Here is a 26,562-nt window from a genome sequence, read left to right on the forward strand (position 1 = left end):
ATTACATAGATTGACATGCGGATCTAAAATTCCGGAACCATTCCATTGTGCTCCCAATCCTCCTCCGGGACGTTTTTGATGTGACTCCAGTGTCTGCCTAGCATATCTACTTTGCTTGTGCTATCAGCGTCTTTGTTGGAAACTTTTGCCAATTTAAAGTGTCCTTCTCTACCTCAACTGCTACGACATGGCGGGAAACTTCTGGCAAAGTTCTCATTAGTAAGTTTTGATAATAAATTTGACCTGTTAGGTTTTTATTTCGTAAATCGCCGTCTGTGTTGTGAGGCCTAACGTTAGCGGAGTCTGTGAGGCTGCTAACACTTTCTCCTAAATGAGTGCTACGATTTAGAAATAAAATGTAACAAAGACAGAAAACAAAACTATTAAAGACAAAGGTTATTATTAAAGCTTAATTATGCGACCTTCGTTTTATATTGTTCATGCTTTGCGACAGCAGTGTAAAAGGCTAACACACGGGTTTAATGTTGATATTGTCGTGCTACCCGCTAGCTTGGTCGATGACAGTTTGCAGCGAAACTTTGAGTATACAGAAATGATATTTTGTATGTTATTCGTCAAAGTTTGCAGTGGGTTTTGGACAAACAGGATCTGATGAAAGAGCGGCAGAAGGATCTGAAGTTTCTCTCAGAAGAGGAGTACTGGAAGCTGCAGATTTTCTTTGCCAATGGTAATTTATTACATTTCTTTATTTGCGTTTCATATTTTGAGATCTGCATTCATTTACAACAGTTGTTTTATTTCTTAGACTACATTAAATAACGCAGCATCGTATTTATGTTACTTAAACAGTTCAACTGAAATATATCGCATTGTTTCTGCTTTTCGTATATGGGCAGTGTTGTTGCCTTTTATTTATTATTTATAACCCAACATGTATTTTTTAGTTACATACTGGCTGTTTTGAAGTTTGGGTGGAAGATTGAGATTTCAAACTGATACTTTATTCACATTTAAAAAAACCCCATTAGGAATATAATATAAAATGCCTTTCTGCTGTGCACAATAACAACACTGTAGCCAGAAAAATAATCGGATTATCATTTTTCTTTTTGAATCTATTTTTATAGAAGTCTGGACAATGTGTGTATGAATCATTATTAAGATCTATAGTTCCTGACCTTTTGTCTTGGATGTGTTTTTATCGAAAATTAAACAACAAGAAACCACTTGATTTAAAAAAGAAAAAGGAAGTTAAGAAAAACTTGTGCTGCTGTCTCATACTTTGACTGATTTAAAAATTAACTTTTTTTTTGCTCTTAGGTCAGCCAGTGCTTTAAGCGCTGTGAAGGAAATTTTGAAATTTCGTATGGACATTTATAGGTCAGTGTCTTATTCTGTCCGTTTCAGTGATCCAGGCTTTGGGGGAACACCTGAAGCTGCGGCAGCAGGTCATCGCCACTGCAACTGTTTACTTCAAACGCTTCTATGCCAGGTGAGCTATAAATATCAATTAGTATCGATATGGTTGTACGAGACTAGATTACATCTTAGAGTTTGGTTATCTGATTATTTTAAGAGTTGTCTTTTCCTGGTTTTAAAGACTGCATTACAGTAAAGTGATGTAGTTTTCTTCTTAATCTTAATCTTAATTACCTTACTGCCAACCATTTAGCATAAATCTCATTATTTCCTCTAAATATTCTGTAAAAGCACCAATATCCAACTGTACAATAATGTGACAATATCTATTTCGAGGTATTTGTTAAAAAATTAGATATTTGATATTCTCTGTATCACCAGGCTCTAGTAATGTGGTTGTACAACTTAAATGTTATTCATTAAAAAACAGGCAAGTTCCCCTTTTATGTGTAATACATATTGTACTCTGAGCAGTGTAAACGCGATCTTCATTGTCACCTAATCTCCACTGTGCTTTTTTGTGCTTAAATCCCCCTCGTCCATGACTAATAAACCTTAATCTCCTTTTGTTTGCAGGTATTCCCTGAAAAGTATCGATCCAGTGCTCATGGCTCCTACCTGTGTTTTCCTGGCTTCTAAAGTTGAGGTATGGCCGTTTCTGCTGTGTCTGTAGGACACTAATGTTACACTAAAAAAAGTAACAGCTTCTGGCAAAAGTGCTCTGTTAAGTGATCTGAGATCAAAATTTTATTCCCTTTCAGGAATTTGGAGTTGTGTCAAATACCAGGCTGATCTCTGCAGCAACATCTGTGTGTAAGTTGCCATCAAATATTTTCTTAAATAGTAGAAATCCCTACAATTGTGATTCCCCTATAGTGGAGACGGTATAATCATGTTTCATTTTTCTTGAACAGTGAAAACAAGATTTTCCTACGCCTTTCCGAAGGAGTTTCCTTACAGAATGAATCATGTAAGTGAAACATCTGTGTAATTAGACTCTTGTTTTCCAGAGCAATTTACACTGAGTGCGATGCAAAAACTACCACTTAAAATCAACCTTGGTAACCTGTCTATATGGTGTTTTTTTAAATATCCTATAAGACAAATCATGAGTGAAATAAATAGTCAACTGGGAACTGCAAAGAACCAATAACAGTCTCAAAAACACTTATTCTGGCTTCTAGGATTTGTGATGTCAAAGACTTAAGAAAGTCGTCCCATAAAGTTACAGCGAAACAAGAAGTATCAGAAGAGAAAGTTTCACTTTCACTTCAGCTTGTCAAGTTCGGTGATCATAGACAAGGTTAATCTAACATTAGCACCCTCTTATTAGCTATTAGAGAACGTAGTCAAGCTGAAGGCTCATGTTAACTTTTACTGTTTTATTAGGGGTTTGAGGGGCGGGGTCCAATGTGCATTTTCCTAAATACATGCATCCTAAATAAGGCCAGGTGCAGAGTTACATCTAAGCCATTTTAAGTCATGATGGAATTTCAGTCATGGAAAAAATCTATTAAATATGTGATTTTGATGAACGGAGATGAGTTTTTAGGGGTTTAATCAAAGCCAGGAGAGGAACTTTAAACAGTAAATGCACAAACATACTGAGGACAAGTAAAATTACAACCCTGTCAGCAATCTAATAACACAGTGACCAATACAAAAAGTGACTGATTTGTGTGTTTAAATGTAATGACACGGACAAAGTTTGATTAAGGGTCAGACTTGAAAGGTTGTCTTGACTCTAGAGTTGAAGACTGAAACGAGATGGACTGTAGTTCAAACTTAAATTTAATGCGGCCGTGCTTAAAAAGTAAAACAAAGCTGGATATAATTCTCCAGTTCAAACCACTCACAGTGGATCAGCGATGCTATGAATCAACCACCTGATTCATTTTCTGCTTCCTCTGCAAAGTTATTTATGCACTGCTGCGCTACATTACAGCTCAGCAGGACCGCCTTACACCGTATCAGAGTGTTGCCACGTTGGTGTCTATCAGTACGTGAGATTCCAGAGCTAATGTTCACAAACCTCCGATAAAAATCTTGTTGCTGTGGGAGATAGCTACCTGCGTGCATGCATTCGTTTTGTTCAGCATTTCTCACTGTGGTGTGAAGTGGTGTCCACCGTCAAGATTTTATTTATCCAGCATCTCCACCCAGTTGCCAGGACGTCAGCGGGGCTGTTGTGACATGCCGCCTGTCCAGAAAGCTGGTAAACTATTATTTATAGCGAGCCACGGCAGAGCGATAAAAAGAGGGAGTGGTTCACACCGCAGAGAGTGAGTTAGCGGGATGCTGCGACTCCTGCGCATCATTTTTCATGTCCAAACTGGAGACATAGTAATAGTGATGGTGGCGCGGGGACAAACGGGCAATATAACTATAACAGCTGCGGTCGTTGAGGGTAATAAAAAAAGTTTATGTGTTCTACATTTCTGATAGTTGGATGTTTTTTACACTCCTTGTTGTTGTTCATTCATCTGGAAATGTAAACATGAAGCAAAATATAGCTTTTGCCAGATATGCAGTAAATACTTAATACTATATAATTCAGAGGGAAACGTAATAAACTACCCAAAGATATATATCGTATTTGATTTTGAAGTCACCTGTATTTTCTTTGATGTATTGTAAAACGGGGTATAATACAGGTTTTTTATTTGTGTTTTTTGTGCAGATATTAGAATGTGAATTCTACCTGCTGGAGTTGATGGTAAGTGGAGTGAGCTTTGCATCATAGAGAGATGAAGTCCATCCGCTGCTGGTGGACCACCACTGGGATCTTACTTCTAAAAAAAAAAAAAAAAATACAGTAATTAATGGCGAGAGATAAACTCATTCAAATTGTGCCATGAATAACTAACATGATGTTTGTCAGTTTAAAACATAATTTTCTATGTCAAGAAACTTGCATTTGTTGTTAAACTTTTTCTGCATAAAACTGAAAGTATGTCATTAGAAAAACTGTGCAGGTCGTGTAAGGTTCGTCATAACTTCTTGAAAAAGCTACTGGGATGTACTCACGAGAAACGAACGAAACATTCTGTTGCTTACCAGCTGATAAAACTATTGTAAATTTTTTTCCAAAATAAGGTCCATTGGGGGACACCAGAAGGGGAGGGACTTTGCCTCTCTACTGATACTCTACTGTGCAGGCTGTATGTGCTTTGTTAGATGTATGGTTACTTATTGTTTATCTTTTTTTTCAGGACTGCTGCCTGATAGTGTACCACCCTTACAGACCACTGTTGCAGTATGTGCAGGACATGGGACAGGAGGACATGTTGCTGCCTCTGGCCTGGTAAGACACTGCCTGTGTACGTTTATCTGTCCCTGCTGAAATCCTTGAATACTCAATTGTAGCTGCTGTTTTTTGGGGCTCACTCAGTGTCTGTTATCTATCTGAACCAGGCGAATAGTGAATGACACATACAGGACGGATCTGTGTCTGCTCTACCCTCCCTTCATGATCGCCTTGGGTAAGATTTGTCCCCATGCGTTTCTCATCGTAGCTTTTTAATGCAGTTACTGACTTGAAATGAGATTCATTAGATGTAACAGGATCTGTCCTCTTCCTCCCACAGCCTGTCTGCATGTCGCCTGTGTGGTTCAGCAGAAAGATGCCCGGCAGTGGTTTGCAGAGCTCTCTGTTGACATGGACAAAGTAAGAACATGTATTCTTGACACAGATAGAATTTTTTTCTAAAATGTCATATTTTTCTGGTGACGAGAGAACAAAACCCAGAATCAAAAACATCAGTCTGCCCTTTAAGAGAGGAAGTTACAACATGTAACCTGTCACTTTTTAAAGCAGCACAGTGCAGTGTTAGTCATCTCATAGTTCTCATAGTTCACAGCCTGAGGCTGAGCTAACTGAGCTAACTGATATCCAAAAAGCAGATGTTAAATGCAGATAGTGTCTGCATTATATAAAAATAGGTCATCATCTTTTTTTTTCCACATTTAGCTCCACTGTTTTTGTTACAACACTGGCCACTGTTTTTTTTTTGGCATGCCTTTGTGCATTTTGTGGCCACAGTCTGGTTTTCCAGCTGTCTTTGTTTTTGTGCTGGTGTGTTTGTCATTAGGATCACAAACACATTTAATTGTGTAGGCCCAAAAATCAAACACAAATAAATAAAATGCCAGGTTCAGTGGGGATTTAGGCATTTAACACACAGTCAGAGTGACAAAGACTGATCGTTTACTGTATAATATAAAGGATTTGTCACTTACTGTTTGTAAACAGCATTCAATCTTGGCTCCTCATCCTCAGCTGCAGCAGCAGTTGTGGTCAGGTGAGCTAGAGAGTAAATAAATAAAGAGAGAGAGAGAGGGAGCGAGAAAGAAAGCAGTGAATCAGAGACATTCAATTTTCTGATTGTTTCACGGTGGTTACGTTAAAAAGCACAAACACACATCTCTGCACATCCCTGCAGGAGAATGCTGCATTGCCAAATTTTGTGAATTCTGCTGCAGTGCATGCTTCATCGTGTCCGCTCAGCTTCTCTGCTGTGTGTGTGCGTGTGTGTGTGTGTGTGTGTGGCTTAACCTTGGCCCTGATCAAACAAGACACACACACCTGCAGCTCACATCCACAGAGGAGAGATGGAGCAGCGGTATAACCTGGTCACTACGTTTTTATAGCGGTCTGACCATGAGTGGCTATTGACTGGGGTCGACACGCCACTACACAAAGGTTAACAGAACTTTCCCGAACAAACCAAAATAAGAAGAAAATAGGAAAACACAGGTGGAGGGCAGCTTTTCTGCAGATACAGACACTGTCACACACTGCTACTGGGTCACGTGATAATTAAGAGGGATTACTTTTGTGTGAGTCTATGTATATATTTATTTTAGGGAAACCTGGACAGTATACCTTTAACTTCTGTTTTTGTGTTTTTCAAGATCCTGGAGATCATCCGTGTCATTCTGAAGCTCTACGACCAGTGGAAAAATTTCGATGACAGAAAGGAGATAGCTGCTGTGCTAAACAAGATGCCAAAACCCAAACCTCCTCCGAACAGGTAAACCTGACACTGTCCTGTCTGCGTGTAACGCAGCTGTCACACAGTATATACATATTTGCATTGATATATTTTGTTGTTGTTTTTTTCAAATTAAATATACAGTACAGTATAAAGTTTTTAAGCTGCACATAAACAACAAAAGCTGTATTCGACCAGTGTCATAGTAACATGTAAGTGCATTGCATATCGGCAAATCACTGGACACTTTGTAATTATTTCTTTCATCTTGTCTCCTGTGTCGTCTACAGTGAGAGCGACCAGAGCTCCAATGGGAACCAAAGTAACTCCTACAGCCAGTCTTAGCGTTGCGTCTGTATTTCCGTGGGAGTCCATAATGTTGATACAATGAGGGGTGAATCTTTTTTTAAAATGTCACACAGCATGACCTTTGTGACGTCTGCTGGAAAAAAAAAATCACATTCCAGCTTAACGATATCTTCGACCAACACCCCAAACAAACTGTCAGAGCCACGTCTTCATTTTTCTCCCGTCATTATGGGTTTCTGGATTGAGAGAGCAGCCACTGACGTGTTTCTGACGAGGCTCTGTACTGTGCTCCAGACTTGAAACGAACTAAAAACTGAGGAACATGTGGAGGGGAGGGGAGAGGGCAGCTGTGGGGAAAACTGATAGAGCAGATGTGACGCTTCAGTAGAAACCTGCTTTAATGTCGTGACGATCCTGATGATCCTTGAACAGCCCAGAGGAGCGAGTCTTTCATGTGGAGCTCCGTGGGACTCGAGAAAACTTGATCACAAGTACTGTGTGTGTTGTGTGTGTTGTGTGTGTCTCTGTGTGTCTGTATGTGTGTGTGTGTGTGTGTGTGTGTGTGTGTGTGTGTGTGTACACACACAATATGAGTGACCAGTCTGGGTGGTTTTTCATTCCTCAGGGACTATAGTAGTCTTCTCTGTAGTATGATCTGATCAGTGCAGATCTGATTGGACATCGCCCAGTGCAACTGCAACTGAGGCTCCTGCTTATGACAGAAATTAACTCTTTGAATACAAGAGTATACTGTTTGAATCATGACAACTCCTCCCTCCCATTCCCTCCTCCCTTTTGTAAATAGCCTTATAATTCTATTCATCTATTTTATCTTTCTTGTTTTTGATTAGTTAATGAAACTTAAAGAAATACTTCAACCCCCCAAAATAACCATTTGGATAGCAGTTATTCAGTGTTGAATTTGTGAAGAATACTTTGTTTTTGTTGCTGGCCTTCATGGTGAACAAAGAATCCAAAATCAGAAAATTCTGAATGAACTGAAGTCATAGGGTCCACGTTAAATAACAGCAAAACTAAATCAAAATGTCTGTTTCCAATGGAGGTATGTAAGAAAGCAAAGTTTTCTTCATGAATTCAATGTAACACAGGGTGAGTAGCTGATATATAAATAGTCATTTGGGATTGACATATTCCTTTAAATGGAAATCATGAGCTGGTTTAGCTTCATGCTTGTGCTTCAGGTGAAAGTGTCCCTGTTTGATTCACCGTCATGATTCTGTTTGTCTGCTGCAAAGCTGTTTTTATTGTAATTATTTTACATTTATTCTGCTTTAGCTGTAGAATAATGTGTTGCTGGAGCTATATTTTGTAAAACTTTTATTTGTCGAAGAAAGGCTTTTTTTGGGGGGGGGACTAAACGCAAATTACAATCGTTCTAGATTTGTCTTTGGTTGTACATTCTTATTTTCAATCTGCCATCTATTTAACAGCTGAATTGTGGTAATATGTGTGTGCATATATCTGTAGATGTCTATATTTTTGTGATGTGATACAGTGCGAGCTGTGTGTGGCTGTACTCAGAAAACGGTGCTTGAAAAGCCTTACAAAATGAAAGCTGCTGGTTACAGAGAAAACACTTCATAAAAGCACACTTTCCTGTTCAGACTGTAAAATGCATTATAACAACAGAAAGCCAAACAGTCCTATTTGGATGCATCTTAAATTTTTCCCTCAACGGCTTCTTTTACTTTTGTCACTTGTGGAAAAATAAATGGTACAGAAACATGGTGTTCAAGGCTGCTTGACACTTTCTTATAGTGAGTGACTGAGACAAGTGAGACAGAGAAGCCATTGAGGCAAGTTGGATGCAGCCTCGCTCTGCTTCGCCTTCTGGCGTTTTCCTCCCCTTCAGCAGGCTCCATCTGTTACATGACTGTTCACATGAATGACACATTAAATTTTAAAGGGCTTCACCCAACCTAAATAATTCCACTAGTTCTGGTAAAAACATTGCCCCTCGAATTGTTTTATTACTTGAAAGTCTCTGTTTATCATTTTGGAAGATCATTTTATGGTAATAAAAATGTATGGTGTGCAAACAAATGTGGCGCTGCTCTTATTCAAGCTGGGAAACTTCCAGCATGTTACAAAAGCCACATTCATACCCATTACCTAACTTCAATGTCACTTCAACACATAGACTGTATGTAATGTGTACAGCCACTGCTTCAACACAGTGGCTGTGGTAGGACCCCTAGTGGCACAAACAAAGAATACCAAACATTTTACAAATTAGGTTTGACACTTTAAAATAAAGCATGTTTATAATAAAGGGGGGGGGTTGGAGTTATAGTAGATGCAGTATACACAAGAAGTTATATATTTTTATTCTTTTTGTTCTTAAAACTTAAAAAAATGACTGCATAGTATCAGAAGATGTATTTACCTGTGGTTGCCTCTAGGTGTTGGTACCAAGGTGGTACAGTCAGTTCCCGTGACGTCACTTTATCCTCGTGAAGCCAGCAGAGGAAAACACTGAAGCTACCGCAGACTGCAGGATTTCCCTTTCAAAATAAAACGATATGTTTCATTGTCAGGAGAAAAACAAAAGCAGCAAAAACATCAGAATAATAATCGCAGTAAAGTGAGTTGAGCAGTGAAAGTATTTCTTCCTTTTATTTATCTCCCCATTATAGTTTTTTCTTATCTGAAGTCAGGGTCCAGGACAGAAGTTATGCTGAACAGATTGTGAAGCCCACTTGGGGAAAATCTGTGATATTGGGCCGCATGAATAAATTAAATGCGACTAGAGATAACTCATAGACTGTATATAATAATTATTACTTACAGTCTATGAGATACACTGGTAGGCCTTATTCTCAGACAGTTTAAATGCAGTCTTAAATGTAGTCTTTCTGCACTGTGAAAAGGGAAAACCTAGATATTTAAAAAGCTTTCGATGAAAGACGTTGCTTCTTCATGCAACATACTGTAGATTTGGGGTATAAAATTCAATCAAGCTTCTTTATTTTAGGGGATTAATGAAGGCATGTAATTTTTTACCCTTAGGATAAGTGATTCATACTTAAAATTAAAACAAGAAAGAGTTAAGTGTTTGTGTTTTTGTACAGGTGAAATGGTTGACGATGATGTCCGCTAGACAAATTTCAGAATTATTTATGACACCAAAGTGAAATCTAATGTTATCTAATCTGTCAGTGAATCAATCTGAAGCGTACAGGTTTGGTGTTTGTAACATTTTTGCTTTCACTCTGGTGTTTTTCATCACTAAAATTTTGCAGAGCATAATCAACTTTTAGTTTGAAAGGCCGAGCCGGACGCGCTGTTGTTTACTTGTCTGACTTGACGGTGAGAGGAGGGCGGCTACAGCCAGCGAGCTCCGGCGGGCTGCGGAGGATGTCGACCCCGCTGCGGGGACACGCTCCGGGCGGGATGCTCGTGTCAAGTCGGCCGCTCCTCGCGCAGTCGCCCCGCACCTGCAGCCCCGTGCACCCATGAAGCCCCCGCTGATGAAGCCCCGAGCTGCCAGAGTGAGGCGGAAAGTGGCCGGAGACAGAGAGCATGTACTGGCGCGTCGGGTTTGCCTGGACGCGGTCGTGTGTGGTTGATCTTGGCCAGAACCAGAGCTTCTCCTCCGGCCTGCTGGGCTCCGATGAGCAGCTCTCGTTTTATGGGTACATCATCGCGTACCCACTGCAGGACTACGGCGGGATCATGTCAGCTTTGGGCTCGGACTCGTGGTGGCGGAAGACGCTGTATTTGACCGGAGGGGCTCTGCTGGCTGCCGCTGCTTATCTGCTGCACGAACTGCTGGCCATCAGGTACCAAACAACACTGTCAGAGCCGAGGAGACTGTAGAGAAGCTGCAGAGCTCATCACTTTCACACTCAGGCCTCTGTGAGCCACATCGATCAGAAAACCGCTCATTCTGCTCACATTTTCACTCCAGAGCTCTGCTGTATTTTCTCTGGGGTTTGATATTACTTAATCTCGTCAGGCTGGGCGGGGTGAGAGCGGAGGAGTCAGGGGAGAATAAGGAGTCGTGAGTGGGTGGATTGTGATGTAACTGAACCCTCCACCACCACCACCACCACCACACAAACACACATTATCCCCATCTTTATTAGCTTATTATGGTGAATTCATGCACGAGTGACCTCCTGCAAGGGTCATGCTTCATATTTCAGGCTTGATCATTCAAAACAATCACTATAATAATGATAATAAACAAATTATGGCTAATTTCTGTTGTTTGTTGGGCCTAATTTAAACAACTCTCCTGTCATGTGGATTGACATCATAGACTTTGACATCAGGTCACTTTCATTTATCTCAAGGACAAGGCGACATGATGTATAGGTTCCTCTTGTGTTTGCTTCATTGTGATCCCCCTCTGCTCCACACACACGCTCCGGTGTTTGGTTTCAGTCTAAAGCACTGCAGTTAGATGGAAAAAAATCCCTCTGTTGTAAACAGTCTTACATTGAAGCCCCAGCTGCTTAAAAAGAAATTGTAATATGATAGATTAATATATTTGTAGGGTTTTTTTTTTTAAATTATTATTGATTATGCACTGGCAGGAATGAGGGTTTGAGTCTATTGATCTGAAAACAACATCTAGGGTTACCTGCAGTCAAGGCCCACTGCAGCTGACAAATCACAGGCCCACAGCAAAACTACAACAAAGAATGCCCCAAATAAAAGTCTTTCATGATCATGTTTAGCCTTATTAGGGACTGTGCTTTATTTATCGAAGTAGAGGGAGGTGCTCTCTCTCTCTCTCTTCCTCTCTCTCTCTATATATATACATATAGATAAATAGATGGATAGATAGAGATGTATAGATATAGTAGGCTAGTGTGCTAAAGTCTTAGGCAACCTTAAACTTTACGTTATTTTAGCAAGGTTATAATAATCATACATTTTTATTTCTCAGAAGTGTCTTTACTAAAATACAACCAGAGCTAAGTAAATATGTATACAGTAGTAAAAATGAAAATATTTCAGAAAAAAAGAACAACTTCAACTGGCTAAAGTTACAATGTATTTAGTGTTTCCACTTATCATGTCTTGAACTGTCTTGGGCAGAATATATGAGATGTACTGTACTTATCTTGTGGTGTATTTACACCAAGTTCAAGACGTGTCCAAAGCTCAAGCTCAATATTGATAGTTTAATCTCCCTTTTGTTAGGTTTATGCGATTCCATGTTTGACACCAGATATCCAAATATTGACTTCAGTCTGAAGAAGCCATTTTTTGTGGTGTTTTAATACATTGTTCATGTTCTCTTTACTCTTTGTTTATATCTTAATAAAGACACTGATAAATAAATACATACATATCCTCATGACAACGTGATATATAAATATATAGCCTACATACACATCCGGTAAAATTAGGACTTAAGCCAAACGAAAAACCATAAGCCCCTCTCGTGCTTAAAAACATATTTGAAATGTTTTCCTCGTTTTGCACCACCCCATTCCCTCTTAAACATAGTGAACAGTCCCTTAGGCTACAGTAAATATATTTTAAGCACACATTAGAGGGAGTACTGAGCTTTAGTGTAGTTAATCACAGCCGTGCTGATATTCAGTACAACACTAAATGTGACATTATTTTTATAAAAAAGCTCCACAAGCGCCATTTACTTGTTCACAAACAACAGATTATTATTTTGTTTGTTTATTTAACGATTTATTTCGCTCCGCCAACACAAATAGTTCTGCAACTGGACTGTCGCCAATCAACACATTGACATTTAAACACACTAGCTAGCTACTTCGTGTAAGCTAGGTCGACACGTTACCACAGGTCAGCTACTTTATATCATGTACATTTAACTGTATTTTTCCATTTGTTGTGCGAGCAGAGAATTAAAACTCTGTTGACAGTCTCTTTGGTGACATAAGTTTGATTCCGATGAGTTAAAAGCTTTACAAAAGAGCGCGTTACCGTTTCAACACTGGCTAATGTCATACGAGCATACCTGGAGATTTACAGTGAGGTATCCAAGCTTCTTTCCTTCTCTTCATCCTTTTTTGTTGACCATTTATGATTTAACTTGAATGTTATTTGCGAAAAAATGTTCCTCTTTGCGGTGAAAAGTTCGCTACGACGACTCTTAATGTAGGTTAACATAGGGCTCAGCACACCTGTGAAGCGGAGTGATACATGCTCAGTTAGAAGTCCTAGTGCTGTTGTCATGGCATCAGCGTAGTCGGAACTAATTTGTAATCCACGGCAGTGATACTCAATTAACGGCCCGCGGACCAAATGAGGTCCCAGATAGGTGGCCCCCCAAACAATTTCTTCCAATTCACAATACAAATAAAGTTATATATATACATATTGTGCCAGAATAAAATAGAGCTTGTTAACAACAAAAAGTGCCAGTGGAGGATCCTTTGCACCCTCTGACAGAGGTCCTAAGCCTCTAATGTCCTAAAATCTTATTTCTCATCCGATCCTAATTTGCCAAAACTGGATTGCAATAACGTGTAAAAAAAACAAAAACAAAACACAGCCATTAAATTATGTGCTCTTGCATGCATGACAATGGTGAAAACAAAGTATTTTTGACTCTTGTTTTCAACTTTGAAAAAAAAAAACCCAAAAAACATACATATATAAGTCTGTGGTTATTTGTGTCACTTCAGGGGAGGCTCAAGGAAAAATATTTGTAGCTTTGGGGAGGGTTGAGAAAGAGAGAAGAAATTAAATCAAGTCTGCTGATTAAAAAAAAGTACAGTCCCTAAGGCTTGTGTTTGCATTTCAGCTCTTCACACAGCTCCCTGTAATTCTGCGTTATTGTGCCCATGTAAATTTGTTGCTATTTCCTGGCCTGCTCTTGTCACTGAAGTAGCTTCCAACAGTCTCCATGTGAATGCAATATAACCTTTCATTATTCTTCGTTCTGACACTGCAGTTTTTTCCTTTGGCTGGGATAAATGGCCCGGGGCTGACGATCACTCAGGGCCGGATAAAGGACCTTGGTTACAGATCATTTGGTTTATTAATCATACGATAGCCTTCGCCACATACTTAGGCTAGCTCAGCATAAACACTGTAAACAGGAGAGACTGCTCGCCTGGCTCCGTCCCAAGGTGACAAAACCTGGACTCTCTACGTCACTGAGAGGTTGCCAAGAAACCAGTGGAGTCTCCAGGAAGTGACACAAGGACACTATAAATATCTTTTTAGTTTCCTCAGTCTGAAACATAAATAACCCTCTAAAATGTCTTATTTTTACCCCTGAGGTTTAAAATGTCTTATTTTTACCCCTGAGGTTTATGTATGCAGATATACTGTGTTAATTAGTGATCTTTACAGCTGCTGGTAGATTAATTTTGCCATCAGCAGACAGAGCCAGGCGACCTGTTTCCCGTTTCCAGTCTTAATGCTAACCCAAGCTAACCAGCTGCTGGCTTTAGCCTTATATTTAGCTTTTATTTAGCAGAATCTTGATTCATATTTGATTAGCGCTGCCTAGTTTGACACCACAGTTCATGAGCAGTGACTGACAAGACTGACAGCTGCTTTAAAGACTCCTCGGCGCTGATAGATTGTGTTTGTTTACATGCAGTGAGGCAATTAGAGGCAATACTAAAGTATGCAAAGGAAATAGATTTTCTGAGGATTATCTGCCTCATGTACTACTGTGTGAATATAGTGTTGGCAACTGCGGCTTTAATGTGTCTGTGAAAAGGATTACGTTCCCACAGTGTGATCAGTACAAACAAAAGTTTGTTTTTTCAAGCCTCTCCCTCTGAGTGATCTGCAGCTCTGTCCTTCTGTCCTCCACACAGAAAGGAGCAAGAGCTGGACTCTAAAGATGCCATCATACTCCACCAGTTCTCCAGGCCCAAAACTGGCGTCCCGTCCCTGTCCCCTTTCTGCCTTAAACTGGAGACCTACCTCCGTATGGTTGATCTGCCCTACAAGGTACAGCTGTGCTCATGTGTCTGCACCACATCTGTTTGACCGAGGCTGGATTACAGCAACAGGGTTTATCTTTTAAACCTGATTATTATTATTATTATTATTATTATTATTATTATTATTATTATTATTATTATTATTATTATTATAATAAACCTCATTCCTATAGCACTTTTCTAAACCAGAGTTACAAAGTGCTTCATAATACAAAACCATAAAAAATAACAAAACAAGGTAAAACATCATTCAAATAAAATGCAATTAAAATATAATACACAAACATCTGGATGTCTATATATATAAATCATGGTTTAAGGTAAAATTCTGTTGCACTAAACTTAAAACTTAGTTTCAAGAGATTCAATTTTAACCTCTCTTTAAATCTCTGCCTAGTATTTACTCTAAACCCAGATTAGATTTATTTCTATTGCACCAAAAATTTAGACTCAAATTTAAAGTGTGATCCAGGGTTAATTTTAAACCTTCAGTTAAAGGAGGTTTAACTTTTTGAGATGGATTGAGCAAAATAATCTAGGTGCTGACAGCATGTTGATTATGTACACATATATTTATTTATTTATTTATATATATATATTATCTTAATTCAATATGAAATATGTCCCTGTTAATTAAACTCTGTTTAAACACATAAACCTGGCTTTATTAAACCAAGATCAATTTTAAATCTGGATTTACTCATTTTAAACCTAGTTTTACTAAACTCTGATTAGAGCTAATCTCAGACTAAATTAATCCTTGCTGTTGCAACACAATTAATTGTGAGAACTTTTTAATCCATATTTCTTCTTAAATTGTATAATGACTTTAGCTTTGATTAATTATTGTTCATTTCGGAGTCTCTGCTGCTGCTGTCACTCAGCTTTCCTGCAAAGGATAATTAAAATTTTACTTAAATGTTTTGTCCTGATCCAAATCCAATTTAATTCAGCTAGTACCAATCATCAACCACTCTCTCCATTCCTTCAACATCTTTTCCTTCACTGGGGTTTTCTCTCTCTCCTGATCCTCTTTTCTCTCACAGAACTACTTTGATGGGAAGCTCTCACCTCAAGGAAAGATGCCGTGGATTGAATACAACCAGGAGCAGGTGTGTGGCACCGAATTCATCATCGACTTCCTGGAGGAGAGGCTGGGCGCGAGCCTCAACAAGGGCTTGACGCCGCAGGAGAAGGCCGTGTCTCGTGCCATCACCAAAATGGTGGAGGAGCATTTCTACTGGTGAGGAACCAGTGACGTCCAAACTGCAGATTTGTTGTCCTAAATCAATACAGTTCATTGATAAGGAGCAGAAGTGGGAATTATAAATCATAAAAATGTATTTGCCAAATTGATACATAACTTTTTTGAAATTATGTTCTAGTAGCAGTAGTAGAATATTCACCCTGAGATGTGTGTGTGTGTGTGTGTGTGTGTGTGTGTGTGTGTGTGTGTGTGTTTGTGTTGCAGGACCATAGCTTACTGTCAGTGGGTGGACAACCTGGAGGAGACGCAGAAGATGCTGGCAGTGAGCGGGCCGCTGAGTGACCTGCTCAAGTGGATCCTGAGTCACCTGACCGGCGGGATCGTCAAGAGGGAGATGTACGGGCACGGGATCGGACGTTTCTCCGAGGATGAGGTTTACGCCCTGATGGAGAAGGACATGCGCACCCTGGCCACGCTACTCGGTGAGACATCTGGAAATAATAATGTTGTTCATCATTTGGAAGATTACGATCTATGTTTATTATCTGTGGGGTGCTTTGCAGAAAGAATATAAATTGCAAGTAATAATTTACGCCCCAGTGATCTTTTGTATATCAAATGTCTTGAGCAATTTAGTTTGATTTCTTTTGAAAACATGGGGGAAAAGGCAATGAGCAACCTTCTTGCAATGCCCCACAAATTGCAAGAAATTAGTTCAAGATGAAAAGAAAATACCCTGAAAATCAGTTCAATAAAAGAGACAAAAAAGTAGAGAATAATATTCAGAAAACTATGTAAACATTATATTTGCATAATAAAAAATATGTTACAGAAAAAAAATGTATACAGATAGACTAAAAAAAATCTTTTTTTTTCTTTTTTTTGCTTATTTTTAGGTAATATTCTTTTTACTTTTTTACTTTAAACTAGTTTCTTGGTGATTTTAAGCTGCTCACTGCCTTCTACCCATGTTTTTGAAAGAAATCAAACCACCAGTTTGCTCAGGTTTCAAGGGATTCATTTGGCTATGTGACAGCCTTTAGCACAGTCTAATTCGTTTTTCTTCAGCATTTATGAGTATAATGTGTATCGAAAGAGCTTTCACTGTTTAATTGTGAGACTTTGTCACAATTTGTGTGCCCTGGAAGCAGATCCACAGCTTTAATGGCAAAGTAAAACCAATACAATCGCTTCTGATGTGTGTCCTGAGAACTATAACCAGCGACATCTTGTTTGTACTAATCAAATAAAAGCATAATACTGACCTCCGGTGGTGAAAAGTTAGCACTGCAGTCTGGAGTCAATGCATGACCTCTGGCAGTTTGTGGTTGGAGATGAAAAAGGCAGATCTGAGAGTGTGCTGTTGTATTAACAGTGCTCTCAGAGGTTAAAGTTTTATAACCCTTAATGCATCAAATGATCGCTGATGCCTTTTACCGTGTGGCCTGAAGTATTTTTTTTCCTCTCAGTTTCCTCTCATGTACATTTAGTGTACAAATGTATAAATGGTCAGAGCCAAGCCAGCTGTTTCCCTGGGTTTCCAGTATTTATGCTGAGATAAGCTAAACAGCATCTGGGTTTATATTTACTCTTCAGACATGAGAACGCTCTCATATAAAATCTGAAGCCAAGAAGCTCATTTTTCAAAAAGGTAGAATTGATATGTCTTAAAGAAAGACAGAACGTCTACACACGGATTGTATTTATTTGATTTTTTTTTGTGCTGTCTCAGGTGATAAGAAGTATCTTATGGGCTCTAAGCTTTCAACAGTCGACGCTGCAGTGTTCAGTCATCTGGCCCCTGCAATGTGGACGCTACCAGGAACACGACCAGAGCAGCTGATAAAAGGTGAGTTCAGCGTTTTGCTCATATTGTAAAGGAACATACTGTATTTCCTCTCATATCTTTAGTAAGTAAGTCTTTAGCTGGACGTGGTAGACCAACAGCTCCTGTGTTCAGCGAGGTAAAATTACTGTTTTTGTCAGTGGAGTCTGGCTTTGGAGAGATCGTAGATAAATTTCACCTTTAGTTCAGTTCCCTGGTGGAAAGGGCTGTCTGTTTGAGAAGAGACTGTAAACAAATGTTTTGATATAGTTTTGCTGTTATACACAGACCCCTATGACTTCAATTCAGCAAGAATTTTCTCAGTTTTTGGATTTTTTTCGTTCACTGTGGAGGCATATGAGAAAAACATAGTTTTCTTTGGAACTCAATGTAACACGAGGTGAACAGGCCTAACTGATATACAAATGGTCATTTGAGGGGTGAAATATTACTTTCAATTATTAATAAATGATCAAAATCACTTCCAACTGACTAATCAAGCATTTGTTGAGGTTTAATCATCAATAAGATTGCATGATTTCTTCAGAGCACCTTACACACTCAGCTGTCTGTCCTCCTCCAGGTGAGCTCATTAACCTGGCCATGTACTGTGAGCGCATACGCCGGCGATTCTGGCCCGAGTGGTTCGTGGACCTGGAGGACTTCTGCTACAGCGACACCACAGAGGGCAGCGATGCGCCCTCCAAACTGCCCGACCTGGGCCTCTTCTCCGGCACGGACACTTTCCAGGACAACACACACACGCACACTTCCCACCCTCACACACCAAAGGACCCTCTGTCGCCCGACAGCGACCCAACCGGCCACTCGCTGTACGACTCGGACATGGACACAGAGTGCTCTGAAATCGACAAGTGTTGACGAAACGTAAAGATGTAGTACACGCCACACATTTGCTCACCACAGGGGGGAGCTGTGTCCCGCCTGCACACATGCGTCCCCTACCTCTCTGAACAGAACATAACGGTGAATTGTTGTTGGTGTCTCCTGCGACAGTGGAGACGTTGAGGAGGTCTTGCTTGCATATTGTAGTGGAGGAACGACTGCAGTAGAAGGAGAGGGAGTAAAAAAAGGGAAACAGATGGAGATAAACCGAATGAGAGAAGTTTCAGTGGGGAGAAAGAGAAAACTGAGGCAGGACAAGATTAAAAACGCCAGGAGTAAATGACGCCACTGCTGAGAAACTCCTCCATGTGGTCGACCTTATCTGCAGTCACCACCTGACGTCATAATCGTGGCGAATACGTGAGTCTTGACCCCCGTTGTCCCTCGTAGCAACTCGCACCGCCTGGCCTCGTGTGTGTGAACCCTAAACGCCTTGTATTGATAGGACATCGTAGGGAACATGTACAGGGATTCATGCGAATGAATACAACTCAGTGTAAATATATAAATGGATAAGATTTAATAGATTATATATGAGTATAAATAGTATAGATAGCCTGCAAATATAGAGTCATCCCCTCTGTCATATGGTGTAAATACTGTAGGTGTATTTCAGTATTGGACATGAATCGTCTCGTGATAGTTTCCATGAATAAACGCCCGCTTTGCTGGTCCAGGATCAGCATGAGGACCTCCCGTTTCTGTCTCCATGGCAGGGATATTACAGTGATGCCTGCTGCCCAAATTTAAATAGTGCAGTAAAAGTTAATGGAGGATAATGGGTAGTAAACCGCAATCTGCCACAAGCACTCATTGTCATTAAGACAATTATTTTGACAAAAAATGTCATTTTCTTCCACATTATAAACATAATGTGACAACATGCATTGTCAGGTGCCTGTATTGTTTAGATTAGAGGTGCGCCGATACCATTTTTCAATCGATACCGATTTCTAAAACTTGAGCAACGGCTGATACAGATAACCGATCTGATACCACCGCATTAAAAAAATAAAAATAAATTGCGTGCTGTTAATCCAGTATGGATGTGAAATGATGGCTGTCATCATTATGGCAGGGCTCAGGTTAGACCCCTTGAAAAACATTCAGAGAGCGAATGTCATAGACGTTGCCAAATTTCTGACATTTTGCTAACGGCTAACGTTGCAGTGTTTAACGTAAATCAGTTTTTCCTTGGAGCTCTACAACAGTAGTTCCCAGGGCTGCACAGCACAACTGGCTGCTATTTTAGAGCACCAAAAAATAATTTATCTGGGTTTTAATTATTTGTATTTTTTTTATTTAACCTGAAGAAAACCTCTAGAGATTAAAAATCTTTTTTTTCAAGACAGACAACATAGAACAAAAATAGAAAATCTAAATATTCAACTCCAAAACAAGCAATGTAAAATACGAAAAGCACACAAAATGAAATTACTACAAAGTAAAACAACTAAAAAAGTGTGTTAAAACCAAAAAAAAAAAAAAGAGCTAAACTTCACAGAGGTATTTAGATGATGACGCACATAATTTTTGCAACAGTGCTTTGAGACAGCAAAGAGAAACCAAAAAGTGCACCCTTAATAGTTTATCTGGTTGTGAAACTACTGTAAAGTTTATTAATAAATTACGTGGTATCAGGTCGGTGCATAGACTTGCATACTCGTCAATACCCGATTCAGCATTTTAGACGGTATCGAAGTTACCGGTATCGGAACAGCTCTAGTTTGGATTATCATCAAAGACTGTAGCTTTAGGTCAAATAGACATTTATGCATTGGAGCATCGAGAGCGAGTCAAACAATCATGTAGAAATAGATTAAATAGATATATCGTCTGAATGAAAGTGCATGGCTGGTACGTGCCAACGAAAATCTCCCTTTACACTTCACATAGATAATTTACATTTCTTTAGCTGGCTTTCTTTTTTTTTTAGCTTTGTTTGTTTGTTGGTGCCTCTGGCAGAATCAGCCACACAAAGATGTAGCCATCCTGCAAAATGACCTTTTTTTTGGGCGTTTGTGACACTCTGTGATTTAAAGTGATAATTTGCTCGGTGAAAATGGTGTTAAGCAATAACAGAGCAGATGCAGGTAACTGTTATGCCAGGCTGCGTGGTGTTTTTGGAGTGTGTGACGATTCGGTGCAGGTCAGCCGGCCGATGTTATGTGTGTTTGTCACTCAGCAAATGCACATACAAACATACTGCGTGTTAAGGCAAACAATATGGATGCAGGCAAGCGGTGCACAGGATGTGAGCTTCAGTCCATGAGTCACCCTCTGTGTGAGTGATGGCACCTCTTTCCTCTCTTACACACACACACACACACTCACGAACAGTCGTGATTTCAATGTTGCTCAGACTGGTGTTAGACGTTACTCTGCAGGCATTTGAATGAACTGAAATTTTTGCAAAATGTTGCCACTTTAAATGCTAGTATGACCAGACCTCAGTGTAGATAAAACACTATTTGCATTGGCATATTTATGTATAAAGAAAGTGCAGCATGTAAAAAGCCAAAAATATGTATGTGGTAATTCAGAAAAGTGTCTCAATCACATTGTTTGTCCACTAGAGGGCACTGACAAGTCAGCACATAATTCTTTTATAACCAAAATAAATCCTGACCAGAACTGTTTTGCTGCACAAAATTTTATAACGAGTTAAAAATATGTAGCATTAAAGTGAAGCAGTTTATAGACCACAATGGTGATAATGACCATGACATGATGGTTTTGGAAAAAAAATTCTAAAGATGATTTCATAACATGCGGCTCCTTCGCTTTAAAGGGGCAGTTCACCCCAAGACGAAAAAAAAAAAAAATTCTCTTACCTGAACTAATATATATCAGCCTAAAATGTTTTGGTGTAAGTTACCGAGTGTTGGAGATATCAGCAGTAAAGATGTCTACCTTCTCTCCAGTATGATGGAACAACATGGCACTCAGCTTGTGGTGCTCAAAGCACCAAAAAAGTCTTTGTGAAAAATTTAACAGCACTGTCTCTTTGCAGAAATCATGACCCGGTTACTCAAGATAATCCACAGACCTTGTTGTGAGCAGTTTCATGTAGGAACTATTTTCTTTCTACCAAACTACACCCGAAAACTGCATCACAATACACAAGAAAGCGTGCACCTACTCATGAATAAGAGGTTGGTACTCTAACAGTGCAGGATGCAAACATTAACGGCGTCCTCTCTGGATGAGCTGTAACCGTAGTCTGTATAAAATAATGACTGCAGCCACCGTTACATAATCCTTTGCTTTGTGAACTGCCATTATAAAGCTTTAAGTTTGGCATTTTGGCCATTGCCATCCTAGATTTTTTTAAAAAAAACAATATTTGGACTCTTAAAACCACTAAAACAAAATGTACTTTGTGGAAAAACTGAACATCCGACTCCTTCAAGGGTCCTTTAGAACAACTAAATGCTTAACAATTTTAGGTTTTTAAGTGACCAAAACTGCTCTGAAGTGAGTTAACATTTGCCTGGTGAGCTGGCAGTAAGTATACGCTTCCTTCTGCACTGTGTTATGGTTGTCAGGTGTAGTTCAGTCAAAAGAAAATAGTTCCTACATGAAACTTCTCACAGGAAGGTCTGTCGATTATCTTGAGTAACTGCATCATGATTTCTGAAAAGAGACATTGCTGTTGAGTTTTTCAGATGTATTTTTTGGCACTTTGAGTACCACAAGCTGAGTGTTGGTTAGCAGTTTAGTTCCATTAAATTGGAGAGAAGACAGACTCCTCCACGACTGAGATCTCCAACATTCAGCAACTCACAACAAAATAATTTAGATTGATAAATAGCACTACAGGTGAGAGGAAAAATATGGTTTTTTGATCATGTGGTCCACTGTCCCTTTACTGCATTTTGGATTCTCTGTTTAACAAAAGCATCATTAAGTTGGGCTTCAAATCGAAGCCTTTAGTGAGGAGACGCAAAGCCTTTATGTGCAGATTAATTTCAAAACAATAATGCCGTCTAAAACTGAAAAAATTGATTCTGTGTCTTAAAACCTGTCGCCTGCATGTTCTTGCCTTCTCTCAACCTTAGTCAGAAATGGAAACTGACTGTTTACTTTATATCAGTGCCAGCATATGACCTATGTTTTTATATGTCATATTAATTTATTATTTATTTAATATTTATATTTATTGATTTTGATGGTGGCTGTGCTTGAATTTAAGAAACAATGTTAATTGTTTTGCACTTTTCTTCTTCTGTTTACACGTTTTTCTTCTGTGGCTGCGAGTCAATCAAGTGTATTGATCTGTGTGTTTGTGCAATACTGTAGATTCTCTGACTTCAGCTGAACCAACTGCATATTTCACGTCTCCAGTCACTGCCGTAGTTGCATGTGTCCATGTTTTTGAGATGTCATGTGCTAAATGTTATAATCACAGCATAAATATCATTGTGTTCAAATGTTACAGTCCCTCATGTGCTGCAAGTAATACTGTCATAAAAAAACATCAGGAGGTTTTACTCTGCAGAGCTTCAGTTGAAGCCATAAAAAACTAAATATTGAGGTAAAAACCCAAACTGAGTGTTTGAGCTCAGATCAGCATGGTGAGGTCAGCCGTCCTGCTGATCAGCTGCTGATCAGCTGATGATCAGCGTCCCTCTGTTTACTCACCCGTCACAGGAAAACTGTCCTTCCAGATCAGTCTGTGGACAACTTCATTTGTCTCAGTGTTCCTCAGCAGTTAGAGGTCAGAGGTCGGGGTTCAGCCCTGCAGTGTGTGTCGCTCTCCACCGAGATTTCTGCTTGTAGACTTTAGAAGCCATATTGTCTTTGTGGTGTTGTTTGTGCTGAAACACTTGTGGAATCTCATCAAACTGTAAATAAGAGAGTCGGGGGGGAAAAAACATCAAATTAATAAAGAAATCGCTCTGTACTCATTGAAAAAGATTCTTATGAATGTATCATATCTAGAGAAAAAAAAGCTGTCTGACAATGGGCTACTTATAATATTTCATTAAATATAGCTGTGGTATTTTCCTCTTGTATTGTTTCAGTTTTTGTGTTGCATGAAAACCCACATCGACTCACACATCACATCTAATGATGTTACACATACTAGCACACTAAGTTGTTATTAAAATAAATCAATTGACTTTTGTTGCAAATAGGACACAAACAGCTAGCTTCTGGATGAAAGTCCAGAGTTTGTTTGGCCAACCACTCAATGCAGACTTCCTCGCTCTTTCAGTTTTTGCTGCCGGTGTTACAAACTGCTGCCGTCTGGGGCGTTTCTTACTGCTGCAAAAGGTGTCTGTGCATCAGTGTCTGACAATGACATCCACTGACAAAGCGGCGGTATTTAATGAGTTCGGTTGTTGCTTGCTGCGTCAACAACCAAGTGCATATCATACTGCTGCAAAAGGTGCCTGTGTGTCAGTCTCTGACACCAAGATCCCTGTCCAAACACCGCTTAATCTTCAATGAACTCCAATAAGCTTGAGAAGACTTGTTCTCAGTAAATGTTTTATTCCTTTCAATCAATGTATTCCTTCAAATTAAAGCTGCATATTTGTCCTTTAAAGACAAACTCCAGACTTTCACCTGCATGCCTGCTGTTTGTTTCTTATGTGAAACCAAAGGTCAAATGAGTTATTTTAATGACGTAGCGTGCTCATACAGTATGTGCAGCATTCTACTGTAGGGTCATATGTCACATGACATTACATCACATTAGTGACAACCGTACCTATCTTAAGCCAAACCATGATGTTTTTCTTAACCAAACTATGGACTTTTGTTGCCTAAATTTAAAGATGTAAACCTAAAAACAAAGTGTTTGTATGTTGCATTTGAAAAAGACTGTATGCATGTAACAAACTCCACATTTTCTCAGAAAACTTGAGTGTATTTTAAAAAGACATTATAAATGTAATGATTATTGACACAGAGACCCTGAATATTCAAAATTAAGGCAGGAAGACACCTAACGTGTCATATAGGTCCACTGATAAAGCAGCAGTATTTGATGAGTTGGGATGAGAGTGCGTTGTATTGACATTTTCTTTTTGTACTGGCCAAATCTGGCTGCCCCTAAGAAAATCTTGGGGCACCGCTGTCTGCTCAGTATCAGCACTTAGAGGTGGGTATGCTCTGGCATATATCTGTCTCATAATCCCTCTCCCTCTGTGCCTGCTACCATATGACAATACAAAGCCCACCCAACAATGCAGAAGAATTAGCTCTCTGCCCTTTTCTTTGTGCTCGAGCTGGAGCTCTGGAGAAACGGAGAGAGAAAAAAAGGAGGGCAGAGAAAGAGAAAGTCGTGGGAGCACCGCTGTGGAGTCTGTGCGTGGGTGAGGGCGAGAAAAGGGCATGAAAAGGGAGAGAGACAAACAGACGAATGATATTTGATGACTTTGGCTGGTTGCATTTCTGTGGCCATTGTGTCGGATCCCTGGGAGATCTCAGACAGAGGAGACAATTCAGAGCTGACAATGACACCCGAGTATAAACCATCTCTGGTGAGTCAGAGATGGCGTACAGTGTCAGAGGTAGCAGCTGTGTGTGTGTGTGTGTGTGTGTGTGTGTGTGTGTGTGTGCGCATGTTTGTGCGTGTGTGCGAGGCTGGCTGTCTAACACGTGGCTGTGTGCATGATGTGTGAGGTGGGACATGGTGCGCAGGGAGGAGTGAATGTGCCTTTGTGTGTGTGTGTGTGTGTGTGTGTGTGTGTGTGAGAGAGAGAGAGAGTGTGTGTAAATATGAATAATGCAGAGCATGCCTGTACGAGCGTGAGGGCCGGGAGGAGGGCAGATGGTCGCCTGCTGATAGGACAGAATCCAGGCAACAGGGTCCTCCAGAGAGCTGGGTTTAGACCTGGTTTACACCCCCCACACACACACACACACACACACACACACCCCTACACATACAAATATTCATCCTTTTTTCTCTTCTTTTTTTTTTGCCCTGAAATTGCACATCTTCAATCAGATTTCAAAATAAAAGCCTGTATAATACATGTACAGTTGTGGTTGTTTTAAATAAGGAAACTGAAGTCCGTCGCTTGTTTCTAGTTGTTTAGAAATGAGGAAATAAATTGAAAACAGAGATGCAAATTTTTCATTAACTCTGATGTTACTGTTTGATCTCATCCCCAGTTATTCTTAAATTAGTTTATTATTTTCATTATTATTATAACTTTGTGCGGATTGTTAGGCTCACTGAACCAAATGTGTTTTTTTGTGATGTGATGCTGGGCTAGATGAATAAAATTGTTGCTGTTTTTGTTTGTCTGTTTTTCATTTCATGTTAATATGTCCCTGTACTTGTCTTCACTTGTTATGTCATCACATTATTAAACAATTTTATTTTATTTTATTTTTTTTAAAGGACTTGTCTTTACCTAGACATTATAAGTAGGGCTGAGTATCACTACTGATTTCCCTAATCGATTTGATTCCAATTCACAAGGTCCATATTCAATTAGATTTGACTCAGTATCAGTTCTATTTAGGATTTATATCATTTTACTTGAATATGAAAGATATTCTTAGAGAATTAATGCTGTAAATTGTACAAGGAATCATTTTTTTAAAAAAATCCAATAGATTCAGAATAGGATTATAACTGAATATTTTAAACATAACTTCATGTTTTTAGAGCAGAAGCAGCAATGTTTACAACATCAAAATCATATAAGAGTCATTGGTCACAAGCAGGGCCATAGCTGAGTGGCCCACAACCCTCCAAAAAATATTTTAATTAGTTGGATCTTCCATTTAGCCGTTCATTTATATTCTCTGCCAATTTTATTTACATGGATCAGCTATTTTCAAGAAACTTCTCCAAAAGTCATTAAATACCATGACCCTCCCAAGAGCTACAAATATTTTTCCCTTCAGCCTCCCTGAGTGGCTGGAGGAAAATTCATGACCCTCCCTCCACCATAAATAACCATATTTCACAGTTTCTGGCTGTGATAAATGGTGTGAATTTGGAGATGATTAAAGAAAGCATGCCCTTAAAACCTGCTTGCAGGTTTTTGG

The 26,562-nt window shown here is 39.4% G+C and overlaps 2 protein-coding genes and 1 long non-coding RNA gene across 3 annotated transcripts; 2 read left to right on the top strand and 1 right to left on the bottom strand.

Annotated features, from left to right (window-relative positions):
- The first annotated feature begins 39 nt into the window (after positions 1-39).
- Positions 40-8,434, top strand: ccnc (cyclin C). Its single transcript, XM_042503423.2, has 12 exons — positions 40-219; positions 582-688; positions 1,369-1,453; positions 1,957-2,026; positions 2,142-2,193; positions 2,295-2,350; positions 4,061-4,096; positions 4,593-4,684; positions 4,795-4,862; positions 4,968-5,047; positions 6,295-6,413; positions 6,665-8,434. Exons 1-12 carry the CDS (start codon positions 188-190, stop codon positions 6,717-6,719), a joined length of 852 nt encoding a protein of 283 aa, XP_042359357.1. The 5' UTR covers positions 40-187; the 3' UTR covers positions 6,720-8,434.
- LOC148186818 (uncharacterized) lies at positions 5,486-14,464 on the bottom strand. The gene is made up of 3 exons (XR_015779045.1): positions 12,658-14,464; positions 9,091-9,208; positions 5,486-5,686 (listed from the first exon to the last, which is right to left on the bottom strand). It is a non-coding gene; the product is annotated as an uncharacterized LOC148186818 (long non-coding RNA).
- faxca (failed axon connections homolog, metaxin like GST domain containing a) lies at positions 9,993-23,558 on the top strand. Its single transcript, XM_042503778.2, has 6 exons — positions 9,993-10,486; positions 14,477-14,612; positions 15,652-15,848; positions 16,077-16,294; positions 17,545-17,661; positions 18,221-23,558. The coding sequence occupies exons 1-6, from the start codon at positions 10,227-10,229 to the stop codon at positions 18,517-18,519; spliced, it is 1,227 nt and encodes a 408-aa protein (XP_042359712.1). The 5' UTR covers positions 9,993-10,226; the 3' UTR covers positions 18,520-23,558.
- Positions 23,559-26,562: the final 3,004 nt, after the last annotated feature.

This window comes from Plectropomus leopardus, chromosome 16, assembly GCF_026936395.1.
Source record: "Plectropomus leopardus strain MGB_pleo_1.0 chromosome 16, ASM2693639v1, whole genome shotgun sequence".
In the NCBI taxonomy this organism is placed as follows: domain Eukaryota; kingdom Metazoa; phylum Chordata; class Actinopteri; order Perciformes; family Serranidae; genus Plectropomus; species Plectropomus leopardus.